The 13,945-nt window shown below is 38.7% G+C and overlaps 1 protein-coding gene across 5 annotated transcripts in view; it reads left to right on the top strand.

Annotated features, from left to right (window-relative positions):
• The window catches only part of PTPN13 (protein tyrosine phosphatase non-receptor type 13), a 128,732-nt gene that overhangs the window by 85,986 nt on the left and 28,801 nt on the right, over nt 1-13,945 (top strand). For all 5 annotated transcript variants that reach the window (XM_052773046.1, XM_052773065.1, XM_052773056.1 and 2 more), the window contains 8 exons: nt 231-383; nt 1,765-1,947; nt 3,732-3,894; nt 7,978-8,401; nt 8,574-8,671; nt 10,571-10,627; nt 11,928-12,020; nt 13,288-13,395. In XM_052773046.1, the coding sequence (XP_052629006.1) occupies nt 231-383; nt 1,765-1,947; nt 3,732-3,894; nt 7,978-8,401; nt 8,574-8,671; nt 10,571-10,627; nt 11,928-12,020; nt 13,288-13,395 (1,279 nt within the window). The remainder of the gene's footprint in view (nt 1-230; nt 384-1,764; nt 1,948-3,731; nt 3,895-7,977; nt 8,402-8,573; nt 8,672-10,570; nt 10,628-11,927; nt 12,021-13,287; nt 13,396-13,945) is intronic.

Genomic DNA, 13,945 nt, shown 5'->3' with positions numbered 1-13,945 from the left:
CACAGGGCTGTTGCAGAATCTAGTCCAAGATCTGGGTGTTGAACCCTCTCTCTTCAGTGGAAGTAGAGTCAGGCTTGAATAGGAAGAAGCCATATGTGGAATTAAGCTCTGGGTCAGGGTTGAGATTCTGAATCCCTCCTCTTACTCAGTTGTAATGTACAATTGTCTGTAAAATGAATGTTTATGCTTCATTCGTGCTCATAGAGTAACAAAAATGTTTTGTGTTGTAGGTGCATGGCATGTCATATTTCAGACTAGAACACTATGTCCCGGCTAGAGTGATGGAGAAACTAGATCTGTCCTACATCAAGGAGGAGCTGCCAAAACTGCATAGCACTTATGTGGGTGCATCTGAAAAAGAGACAGAGTTAGAATTTTTGAAGGTAAGTGGGCAGCAGTTTGCTTCCTTAATCTGTGACTTAGGAAATTCCTTGTGGGAATATGGGTGCGTGGACTTCAAGCGAAAGCACAGGAAAACAGCTCAGGTTCTGCATAACACTGAAAGAAAGAAACCTGAAAAGATGTTCTCAAAAGACACATCATTACAAGTGAAAAGAAATCACAATAGATGGGAAGGAAGTCCTTTCACTTTTTTTTCCAATCAGTAGTCTTCCTGCTTTAGCTCAAACTAGTTAAAAGCAACTATTGATCCTTGTGTTTAAAGGAAGCTGTGATTGAGGCAGCACACCCTGCATTCCCTACATCCTTTTTTCTTTTTGTTGAGGAAAAAAAAAATACTTAAATTATGAAAAGTCTTGTTATAGCCAATACTGTTTATGGTGCTTGGTATGAAGCAAGCAAGAAGCATTACCAAGCAGAATTCCTTGTGCAGGTACTATGTAAAATGATAGAAAACTATAATCGCAGATATTTTTGGTTTATTCTAAAAGGAACCAGTAAGAAACGTAATTATGGGGTTTGCTGCTGTTGCTAATGAGATAATAATGATCAGGTCCTGCCTTGATACAATGGCTGCAGATGAGTTCAGGGGGTGACGGTTTGCTGCTGAGACACTGGATAACCATTACACTGTAATTCCACAGTCACACTGTAGTTCCACAGTCTCTTTGAGAAGGTGGTGGAAGAGGCACTCAACTGACTTTGCCCCTTCTAAGGCTGTTGCTCATTTGGCAGAAGTGTTCTTGTAACTTAACCACAGAGAACAGGAGTAGGGGACTTGATCCTAGCTAAACCTAGTCTGACTGGGGGTGGGATGGGGAGAGCAGTTAGATTCCCTCGCTTGAATTGTTACATCAATCCCTTACGCCAGTACTGAAGAGACAGCAGGAATGAATGATTGGGAGTGCAAAGTGAGTGAAACTGTGTCTTTTGGCAGTTATGATGCCTTAATGTGATCACAGAATTGCAGTGTTAATCTAATTCTGTGTTTAAGAAATGTGTCAATAACAAGTGCATCTGGCTAGTTACAGTTTGTTGCCAAGAATTGGTTTGTGCAAGTTTGATTTACTCACAGGCATTCTTGATTCGTGGTTTTACTGTTTGATTTTAATAAATGCTAGGTTCATTTGCTGTAGTGTTTGGCAGGTCAAGGGATACTACCAAGACTTATAACCCTCTAGAGCAGCTGACATGTCTCTGTTGCAACATCTGTAAACTGTATAAGTGGAATCACCAGACAGAGAGGAGTCTTTTCTAAAATCCATAGATATATGCATATATTAAAGTATTTATACAGAGGTGTAAAAAACCTGTAATAGTCTTAACTTCATATTCTTAGAAGTTTCGTTGCATTGATCTGTACAGTTGTGTCAGAGGCTCACAGAATATGGGGTTCATCTTCATCATGTGCTGCCTGAGAAGAGATCCCAAACAGGTATCCTTCTGGGAGTGTGCTCCAAAGGAGTTGTTATTTTTGAAGTTCACAATGGTGCTCGCACACCTGTACTACGCTTCCCATGGAGAGAGACAAAGAAAATATCCTTTAGTGTAAGTCAGTCTCTTCCTCTATCTGTGTGTATATGTATATATATGTATCTCCAGATACTGGATATGTGTGTTTGTTATTTTTGCAAATTAAGCTGCTGTTTTACTGCGTAATCTGAATACATTTTCTGTGGCTGAGCTGTGTTGTATTATGGGATTGAAATAGGAGTTTTGAAGTTCTGATGTTTTAAAGATTTTTTTCTTTTTTCCCCTCCCTTAGCTTGCATTCTGTTCTGCTGAGGTTCCAGCCTCAGAAGAGAGTTTAGCACCTGTGTTTTGGCAAATCTGTATTTGTGAAACATGGCTTCCCTGCCGTCTAAGGAAAGAGCTATCATGAAGATAGATCAAGGATTACTCTTAGCATGGGGAGAAGCTCTGCCCATTTACTGCATTTCTGGGCAATCTGCCCATGCTGCTGTATGGGACATGGGTAGTGAAGGAGCACCACAGCGAGAATCCTGCATTAGAGGGCTGCGTACTGGCAAATGCCAGTACTCAGTGTAACTAGGAGATGCACCTATGTTGCTTTTAAGTTGTTATATTTCCAAGAGTAGTTAAGTTAAATGATAATGGATGACAGGGGCTGACACTTGATCTGGGCAATACCAGCCAACTTTAGTGGGTACACTGTAATCTGGTGGTCATGTGTCAGTTTTTGATGAGGTGTTGAGTTTCAGATGCTTACCTTTATACAGGTGTGGTGGGTTGAGGCTGGCTGGGTGCCAGGTGCCTACCAAAGCCCCTCTATCACTCCCCCTCCTCAGCTGGACGGGGAGGGGCGGGGGGGAATATAACAAAAGGCTTGTGGGTCAAGATAAGGACAGTTTAATAAAGCGAAAGCAAAGAAAAACAAATGATGTTATTCTCTACTTCCCATCAGCAGGCGATGTCTAGCCACTTCCTGGGAAGCAGGGCTTCAGTACGCGTAGTGGTTGCTCCGGAAGACAAAAATGCCCCCCTTCCGTCTCCCTTTACTTAGCTTTTATATCTGAGCTGACATCATATGGTATGGACTATCTGTTTGGTTAGTTTAGGTCAGCTGTCCTGGCTATGTCCCCTCCCAAGATGTTGCCCAGCCCCAGCCTGCCGTTGAGGGGGGGCAAAAATGTTGGAGAGACAGGCTTGATGCTGTGCCAGCACTGCTCAGCAGTAGCCAAAACACTGGTGTGTTATCAACACCTTTCTAGCTACTGATGCAGAGCACAGCACTACGAGGGCTGCTATGGGGAGAATTAACTCTATCTCAGCCAGACCCAATACAACAGGTATCGAAAACAATACTTCTTAACTCTGTCTGATACCTTATTGAAAAGCTACAGCCTGTTTCATCTGTGGTATGATTTTTAACTAGAATTGGTAAATTGAAGTTTAAAAATTACTAAAAAGGTAAATTTAAGACCTGGAACATTAACTGATAGATTTTGTAATTAGATGGACATCTAGTTCTTTTTCTTTTGAGTGGCAGCACCCCTTGTGACTTCCTTGGAGGCTTTTGAAAATGCCATCCTGCAAATGTAATAGTACTGGTTGTCATTAGTCATCACTAACAGTAACAGAGACAGATTAAATAATAATAAAGTACCATCTCAGCTAGCCCAGAAGTAGTTTTAAAGTGCTACTTTGTAAATCTCAAGTTACTTTCAACCCCTATTTTGACAGAAATCTCTCCCATCAGTGCACTGTGCTTCAGGAAAGTTTGAATGCTGTAACCGTACACAAGCAAATACAAAATTATTTGTAGGCTAAAAGAAATCAGTCTTCATCTTTTTTCTTTCTCCATTGTGTAGAAGAAGAAAATAACTTTGCAGAACACATCAGATGGTATCAAGCATGCATTTCAGACTGACAGTAGTAAGACTTGCCAGTACCTTTTGCATCTCTGCTCTTCCCAGCATAAGTTCCAACTACAGATGAGAACTAGGCAGAGCAACCAAGACACTCAGGACATTGGTAAGGACTGTGATGCTGTGTTGGTTTTTAATAGCAATCTATATGTATTTTTGTAAGGAGAAAAACTGAACTCAAGCTTCAGTAATTCTGCCCAGTGCTACATGTGTGTAGCTCTACATTTGGAAGGTTTATACTATAAAGAGAATCTACTGGCTAAGTTTGTTTAGGTTCTGTGTAAGAGGGGGAAGAAAAGAGTTGGCAGATCACACAGAGCTGGCACACAGTTGCTCCTCTAAAATAAAAGGAATCTAAAATTAGGTCAGTGGTAGTACTTTCCCATTTGATTAATGCCTTTTGGCTTTTTTCAGAAAGAACTTGAAGATATTTCAATAATAGGATTTTTACATTTTGCTTAATGTAAAATGAGTTTTTTGATAATGTGGAATTACAGAAAAAATAGTGTGATCATGTGAGGGCAAATACAATAGCATTTCATGGTGCTGCATCTGTAAGCTGTAGGTCTAGCTGTCTTTATTCCACTTAATGTTTGGTAGACCTAGTAAGGAACAACACTGATGATAGTCAATTTTCTTCAGAATTGCCATCTAATTTGTGTGTATAATAGAATATGTAAAGGTGTTCTTTTTAGATAGAAAAAGTTAACTGGAGAATGCAATAACCGAAAAAACCCTCTGTACTAATTTCTTAACTATTTGGAGCAGAGCTCACTTGGCTGGCTGACCTTTAGCGCAGCCTAGAAATGCTATTTTGGTCAGTCTGCCTGGTCATTCTTTCTTTGTTCCCTTTTTTTATCTGTCTGCATTCCAGTTGCTGTCAATCCAGACTTCCACCAGTGTAGCTGGGATGGAGTTTGACCCCATTCCTGTGGAGATTGTGATCTCTAATTTAAAAAAAAAAAGGGGGGGGGGGGGGGAAGTCACGTTGCAACTATGCAGCCTTTTTTCTGTTCTATTGGGCTCAACCAACTTAGTGCAAAGAAAAGGACCAAGTGACTTAAAGCCTTTGTACCATTCTCTAACTTAGTGCTTGCTTATCCTGAATTGCAAAGAAAAGCAGTAAATGAAAGGCTTTCTTGGCTAGGCAAACTTGGTTACTCTTACAGATGCAGTATGTGTCATGCTTTGGGAGTCTGGAAAATAGTTTGCTTCTGTGCAGTGCAGATCACTTGGAATTCAGATGTCTCAAATTTCATCAATCATTTGTAATCAGAAGCAAATAAATCAGTATTATGGTTAATTCTATTACACTTGGTTATTAAAAGTAAAAACAATTCAAACAAAAAGTTTGCTTGTCATAACTTTACTGATCTAAATTGGTTAGCCATGTTTCTCTTTCCTGCATATATATATGGATATAGCAGTAAAGTTACTAGAATAATATTTTTAAAAAGAGAAAGTGTTGTAGTACAGGTAAGAGAAAACAATGATGAAGCAGCTAGTCAAAATAGCATATTACTGCTTTTCTTTTGTTAGAGCAGTGAAATCCCAGGCAGTATTTGGGAAGCATTGTTCTTGGCCTGCAGAAGCATCAAGTATTTTATTTTTTTCAGAGCCCTTAAAATATCAGTAAAAAGTGGTGGTTGGAAGCGCTCAGCAAAACAGTAAAGAAAAGGGCAGGTGACAATATTATTAGCTCAAGGCTGATCACCACAGCAAGTGTACCTTTTGAAGGTTCCTTACTTAAGGACTGATTCTGGGTTAACAGCACAGTGAACACAAGCATGTGCCTATAATGCTTGCAGTGTTTGTGGGGTGGAGTAGCAGACTTCAGAAGATTAGTATACTTTGGAATATTCTTTAGAAATACAGTATTACAGTGTCTTGCAAGACTCACCTTGATTTCAGCCAATGAATGGAGAAAATATTTTGAGACAAGGGAGAAGGCCTGGCATGCATAGTGATGGTGAACAGATTTTCATGGAACACAACAGAGCGTGGAGGCGTAAGGGAGAGCACTTTATAGTCCCTGTGATGTACCATTACGTGTTTTTGACTTGTTGCACAACGTCTTCAGTGACCTGGGAGAAACCATTTTAACACATGTAAAACTAATAGAAAGAATTAGGTTTGGAAAATAAAAGGAAAATGCCTCTTGAATAACATTCTTCCTGCATGAATATAAAGAGATGAGACACAACGTGTGAAAAAAAAAAAAAAAAGAGAAGAAAAAATAGTAGCAATTTTATGGTACATAAGAAAGGAGACAAGCTATAACATGAGGAATGATGGTTTCTTTTTCACACAGCTTCTGTGGCCATGCAGTGAACAGAACCAAGCACTGCATTTTAAGATGGATATTTGGATTCCTGAAAGGGCATATAGAAAACCACAAAGATGAAGTGAGGGTTAAGTCAGCCTTATGAAGGACAAGTTTTCTGAGCACATCAGAATTTTCAGTTAAGGGCTTGGCAGAAGGTGTGAAAGGCCTAATGTCTATATAGATAATGATAATGATGTGAAAGTATTCATCTGATCCATAGGGAAATCCTGTTTGGTGTTCACAGAGGGTAAGTATGACATCAAGAGAAGACATCTTAGAATAATTTATTAAGGTACTCTTCCCCAGGATGGGAACACAACAAGAGCAAGTGTCATTGATAGCTTCTGTCAGAGTCAGGAAACTGAGATTTGTGGATCTCTGGTCTGAGCAAAGCCATTCTTATGTAGCTCATCTAGTTTGCCTGGTGGCTATGGGTAGAGGAGGTATTTGGTGTGGGTAAGGAAATGGTAGTTGCATACTAATTCACCTTTAAAAAGAACAAAAAAATACCTTCCACAACTAAATCTTCTCAATCTGTATGCCTATTATAGAGAAAACATGAGTTACTGTTGCAGTTAATTCCTGCCCTAGGTATTGGAGAAAGGAATGTCTTTTGGAATGGCAGTGCTGAGGTTGCATTTGCCAAATACACTCTTAAATGGGGAATACTTCAGCAATTAGTAAAGCTACCAAAAAGTAGCATTTTCCTTTTGAGTTACAGTGCAGCTTATTTTCTAGGTGTATGTAGAGTTTAAAAACACACTAGTTAACCCTAAATCAGAAATATGTATGCAGTTGAGGGTTGCTTTTCTTCAGACTTCCCTGTGAACTGACTCTAAGACATCAGTGAAGTTTATGAAGGGTTCAGATGTCCTGATTTCTTTAAAGGCTCTAACCAGCAAACAAGTTGCCACAGCTTATCAAGTTTCTGTGTGAGAGCCAAGCCACAGGAACTTAACTGCTTGCCTTAGGAGGCAGTTAGGCTAATGGAAATGAACCCTGCTCAGCTTTGCTCTGAATTAAGAGGGGGTTAGGCTAAGGTGTATTATGTTGCATTTGCTTTCAGCTAAGAACATCCACCCAGACAGTTCCCACGACTCAGCTGACAGTCATTTAATTACAATCCAAAACCTGTTTCTCTCTGCTGCTTAAGGGAATCCTAGTTCACGAGTCAAAAAGTCTGGCAAACCCCAGCCAACACTTTCTGTTCTGTGCTAAAACATTTAGGATGTTTCTGGCAGGGGAGGTCCCCAAGTGCACCTGAGTGAACTGGTGCTCTTTAACCAGGTAGAGATGCTGCGAAGCCCACACAACTTTGCAGCTGTACTGTAAACATGTCAGGGACTCACTTGAAGAAAACTAAGGAATGGATGGATGGAAGTTTGGTAGGATGTGGTAGTGTAGAGCTTGGGGAGCCCTATTTGTTCAAATTCTGGAAAAGACTTGTATGAGCAGGTTAAAGGAAGTGTAGTCTTCCAGGTCACTTGGCTTGAGGATATTATTTGCTTTGCAGAAAGAGGTGATGTGCCTGTATATAAGGCACAGCAGTTTAGCAGGAAATACGAGTCTTCATACTACTAAGGGGATAAATATTCTGCTATTCTGTGATTTTGGTCTTCAGTATAGTAGATGGTCAGGTTAGCGTAATGTCATGAACTCCAAACTTTGCTTCCTGAGCATACTATATGGTGGTTGTTTTTATGTATCTGATGATAGTACATACTTTTGATCATCTAGAGAAGACATGCTTTGTGTGAGTTAGTTGTCTAAAAGGCATGCTTTACACAAGGAGGTCACACTAGCTCTGCTGTATAACTTAAATTTGTTTGGTTTTTGTTTAAAAAAAAAATAATAATTCCACAGAAAGGGCTTCATTTAGGAGCCTAAACCTTCATGCAGACTCTGTCAAAGGCTTCAACATGGGACGAGCAATCAGTACTGGTAGCCTGGCCAGCAGCACTTTGAACCGACTTGCCGTTCGACCCCTGTCTGTTCAAGCAGAGATTCTGAAGAGACTGTCCTGCTCTGAGCTCTCACTCTTCCAGCCGCTTCCTGGCTCTTCAAAGGACAAGAACGAGAAGACTCCGTGGGAGGAGAGACCCAGGGTTATGAGCAAGTCCTTTCACGATCTGAGTCAGAGCCACATCTCGGTTTACCCCCCAAGGAGAAATATTATTACTGCTTTGGACTCTTCCTCCCAAAAAATAGAAGACATAATGGGAAGAGTCTTTCAGCAAATGCCAAAATTTGATACTGGATCAGCAGCGGGAGCATTAAAACTGAGCAAGTAAGAGTCTCTCTGACCACCCTGCAATATCTTTGTGTACAGTCAATGTACATTTTGCATCAGTTTTGATTTATTATTCATACCATTATTTTATTACATTGATCCTTCCCTTCCCTCTCCCAACTTCCTCTTCCCTCTGTCTGGTTCCCCTTCTCTCCTTCTCCCCTTTAAGTTCAAAATCTCATGCAGGTTTAAGTAGAAGCCCTGAAAGAAAGAAAAATGAATCAGACTCATCATCCACCGAAGATACCAGTCAAGCCTATGTTGTAGGTCAGCATGCAAAAAATAATATTACTGTATTTACTAACTAACCTCTAAAATTGCTTTGGGTGTAATGCTTTGATATATTTATTAACTGATAGTAATATTTTTATTTGAAAAAGGGGTCAATGCCACATGTTAAAGTAATCCAGGCCAATTGCCTGTTGTTCCTGAATAATTGTTGCAATGAATCAAAAAATCCTCCTTTGGACAACACCAATCTGTACACAGATGTGCAAAGTATTGGTACTTGACAGTAAAAGCTGTTCCAGAAAACATCTTCCATTTTGTCACTTCAGAGTGCCATTTTATTGTATGGATCTTTTAATAATTTGCCAGTCTTCACAGTCCATTTGTCAAGCTTGAACTTTTTTAGTGTTTTCTGTGTAAAGGGTGCAGGGAGTGATTTTTGGAAGTGGACTGAGTTTGACATAAGCTGGCTATTGGCTAGTACTTCTGAGCAGTAACTGCACAGTTCTTTTTGTTTGGTCTCATTTGGATATAATAAATTAGGTACAATTTTTTTGCAGTGCATTGAGTGTTTAACAAAAACACTCTTGTAATAGGCTAAGCCAGATGTACTTACTCCATTTTCTTGGCAAGGATTGGATTGCACACAAATAGTCTTACTAGGCAATAAAAATACAGAGTTCACATTAAAAAAAAAGATTCAGAGCAGCTGAATAGACTTAAACTCGCACATTGGGTTATTGTACATTAATTTTTAATATCTGTGTGTCATTAGTTTCTGGTTATAGGAGGTTCCCTGTTCGAATAATAAAACTACAATGACTGAAACATTTGCAGCCTTAGCTTGCTTTTTTGTTGCTTTGCTTTTGCTCAATATTAAAATATTGATTAATTACAGAACATCAGAAAAAGTGGAAGAAGGTTAAGTCTATGGGGGTTGGTATAAACAAACTTGCAAAAAAACTGAACAAAAAAACCCCAAACAGTGTGACATGCAAATGCTTACCGCATCTGCCCCCACTGCACTTGAAACCAGGACTGACTTGGGAACCATGCTTTTTCAGTACTGAGAGCATAAACTACTGAAGTGTGAGATGAGGCATACAGTTTCTGTAGTGACTGGTTGCAGCCATTTATCCTATGCTTTTAGCTTTACGATTAGTGTTATCATGTGCTTACCCATAATCTTTTGGGCAGCAATTCCGATAAGGATCTTAGCTGCATATCAGAAAGTCCTGCTGAATCATATTGCCTGTGCTGGGACATACACATTCTTTGCATGATGAAACTCATCAGCTGAAACTTTAGGCTTCAGAGGTTTGGGAAAGGCCAGGAGTGCTTTCCTAAGAAACTTAAACTAACTTACCTCATTTACTTTCATAACTTAGTACATTTATTATTTTATCCTCTTTAAAGTATGGCCATATTTGCTTGGCATTGATCATTCCAAAAAAAATATGATTCTATATGCAAACCAATTTAAATAGAAATACCTGGTTCAAATTGCTTGTTACTGCAGCAACTGACTTGTTAGTGTACAAAATCTTACAAGACTCCTGTTGTGTTGGTTTATTAGGTTAGGCATATTTATCCAACCCTGTTAGAAAATTTTGTCTTTGACTTAGTTTCTCAAAGATCCATTAATTTTATCTGAAGTTAACAGTGGTTGTAAAGGCCAAACCTCTGTCCTTTCTTTAATTCTTTGCCTTTGCATGAGCTACCATCTGTCTGAACCTTGAACTACAACCAAAGTACGTGAGTAATTTGGATTTGCTAATCCAAAACTACTTTCATGTTTATTCATTTTTAAAATAAGTAAGTAATCTGATATTGTGAATGAGCTTATGTGTACTGTGTAAAGGCTGAAATATTTCTTGGTAGCTTTCGTATTAAAAAAAAAATTGATAACTATGTCTAACATTTCCATTCATGTCACAGGTGTTAGCATGAATACTTCGGGAAAGCTTCCATCATCAACACTGTTAAAAGAGAGCGGTAAGTCAATAAATAATTTGCCTATAGAATTAATTCAGTCAGTTTGTGAAGTACTTGTCAAGTACTTCACTGTTCTACCTGTCCTGTTTCTTCGCTATTCTTAAATCGAATACTTCTCCCAGTTAGTTGGCTAGGACCTTTTCCTAAATACAACTCCTAATATTTCTTTTGGATTGCTGCTTGGGGGAGATTTTGATATCTGTGTGTAATATTTTTCAAATATGAATAGTGTCTGTTTAGTTTGAGACTTGAAGGGTGCTATTACCTAACATACCATGGTCTTCAAAGCTCCTTTCCCTTACTTGTGATGTTACTGGTTCTGCATAGCCTGAGAAGACTGTGTTTTCTTTTTAGTTCTTTTAATCTTTAGGTTTGACTTGGTTTTGTGGAAGAAAAACTCCTCCAGGTCGTGCAGTCTGTCTCACTCTCTTGCACCACTGTTTTCTGCTTGTACCAGTGTTTAGCGATCAGTAGGTTTCTGCCATTGTTGAATTGGATGTTCCACTTAGGGCAAAAGTATGCCAGGCACTCTAGACCAAATGAGTCGTATCTTCTCTAGGTAGCAAGTTCATGAGTTCAGGCTTACAGTGTGCTGACATTTCCTGAAGTTTCAGGAGATTTCTGCCCGCTCCCCCCCATGCCCCACCCCCGCCCAAATCATGCTCCTTCTGTCTCTTGAGTGCCTGGTTCTACTTTAACCTGTTGGGAACCCTCAGGAGTCACATAAATCTATTGTGAGGGTGTTCAAATTTTGGAAGAGGCAGAATCAGCAGCCTGTGGAGTTGCAAATGAGGAAATAAATTTAAACAAGATGGGGTTTAGTAGATGTTTCTAATGTTGGTTGTTTTTTAATGAAGGACCACCATTAAGAGGACTCACTGAGTAACCTTTTAGTAACTTCATATAATAAGCCTCAGTTTCACTTTTACCAACGTGCTTACATCTTGCCTACGTGAGCAGGGCATGTAAACACAGATCTAAATACTTTGCTGAACTGAGACTAATAAATGTGAAGATTCTAGGGCTCACTTGTGTTGTGATTCCAAGAGACTAGGTGCTCTTCTTAGGAGGAATAAAAGATTTTAACTGCTGAAGATGGGAGTGAGTTATAACAGTGGTGGGGGTTTTTTTATTTGGACATGGCTTGGAAGATGAAAGTCAGACCCACTAGTTCAGAACAGCTTTTCAGGTTATCAGAGAAGTGATTTTTTTTTTTTTTTTTTAAATGGAATAGAACTTCAAGGCAAACCTGAAGGGAAGCATTCAGGTAGTGTCTGATCATGAAATGTTGGCTTTTCAGTTGACTCTCTGCAAACAACACAGAACAGAGTTGCCTCACCGGAAAGAGAGATCACTTTGGTGAACTTGAAAAAGGATGAAAAATTTGGCTTAGGTAAGTGGCTTTAAAATTGTTGTTGTCATGTGTGTTCCTAGAAGCCAAAAACAAAATAAAGTTTTCGAGTCTGTATTTAAGTATTTATTGTAGGACTGAGGAAAGCAATGCAGACAGTAGCTGGATTTTAAAGGCATTTAAGATGCTGAAGCCTGGACTTACTTGATAGTACCTGCTGCTGATTTGTTGAGTGACGTTAAGCAAGTCTATTTCTCAATTTTTCCATATTGTAAGTGTAGGCTAATATTTATATTGTAAACTAGTCATTGTAAAAGTTGGCCTTTAAAGTTTATCTCTGTGTTCAGGTACAAGATTTTTGTCTATGTGGACACCTCGCAGCTGTGACAGCTTGAACGCTTTAAACAAAAAAAAGACATTAAAAACCCATTATGAGCTAATTGTGGATTGTTTTTCTTACTCTTATAATATCATCAGATGGAACACTATGAAGTTTAAGGAGCCTGGAAAACAAGATATTTTCATTCCATTCCTCCTTCTACTGCTGAGTTTTTTCATAAACCAACATAATTTTTACCTGTATGAGTAATGAATAATTTGGTGTCAGGATCTCTAAAGTGTCCTTAAGGACATTGTTCTGTCTGTCATTCAAAACAGGACTGTTGCGTAAATTTGAGGAGTGGAAAAAGCCTACAAGACAATAATATTTAGTGTTTACCCAGCACAATAACTTAAGAGTTGACCAAAAAGGAAGGAAATTCATATGAAATGCATGACTTCTTCTCATTCTTCCGCATGCAATCTGTGGTACTTTGCTGTTTTAGCTAGAATAGAGAAGACCTGATATCTTCTATTTTCTTATTCTTCATCTTGAACATCCTTCCCAGGTTTACCTGGTAGAATTAGTAGAAATAGATTAGAAGCCTCCAAAGAAAACAGGGAGTTCAAAAACTCGGTTCTTATGATGAGGGTCAAACATTTAGGTGAAGCATCTAACAACAGAGAAAACCAGAAATTTTTAGGTAAGAGAAAATACGTTTCATCTGGTCAGTGAATGTACATTTAGTGTCATCTGTTTGTGCATGTGCTTCTTTTGCCACAATTGTCTTCTGTAGCCTTGGCTGGAGTTTTCTGGAAAGCCAGCTAGACGAAGTCTGAATCACTTGCTCAAAATCAGAGAATGCAATAAAACTTAATCAAAAAAGCTTTACCATTTATTTTCATGTAGACTTCTTTGAGATGTATAGTTTCCTTTTACTTTATATTTATTAGAATGACATTTTTGCCTGCTTTGGGCCTTTTTTAATAGGCTTTCAAATAGTTGGCGGAGAGAAGACTGGAAAACTTGATCTGGGAATTTTTATTCACTCTGTTATTCCCGGAGGGCCAGCTGATTTGGAAGGATCTCTAAAACCAGGTGAATAGTGTAAATAAGAAGAGGTGTATACATGAAAGAAAAGACAAAACACATATGTAGTACCATTTCCATCTATGGCTGTGGGCATCAGTCCCTTACGAATGCTGACCTTCAGTTACCTTCTGGATAATTTCTGAACACTGGTGATACTTCTTTGTTAAACTATATGAAAACAAAAATAATTCGAATCAAAGTAAAAATTATAAAGCTTGAAGTAGCAGAAAATTAAAGTTACATATAACGATAAGGGCTTTATTTGCTATTGCCTCTCTATAGGTGCTTTGTAATTTCAATGTTTTAAAACTCAAAATCCATACTTTGATTTTGGAAAAAGTGAATGTAACCATATGGCTACTGTAGCGGGGGGGGGGATAATTTGTTTTATTTAATACCTGCTTTTTTTTTTTCTTTTCATTTTAGTCTGTGCCTTGAACTCAACTGCATATTGCTTATTTTACTTCTTGATTTTTGCTTTTGCATATGTTTTTCTTACAGCAGAAAAGGTAGAAATCATAATATGGAAGGGTTTGGCAGGTTTAAAAAGAGGAAA

The sequence above is a fragment of the Harpia harpyja genome, chromosome 2 (assembly GCF_026419915.1).
Source record: "Harpia harpyja isolate bHarHar1 chromosome 2, bHarHar1 primary haplotype, whole genome shotgun sequence".
NCBI lineage: Eukaryota > Metazoa > Chordata > Aves > Accipitriformes > Accipitridae > Harpia > Harpia harpyja.
This window is presented reverse-complemented; position numbering and strand designations above follow the sequence as displayed.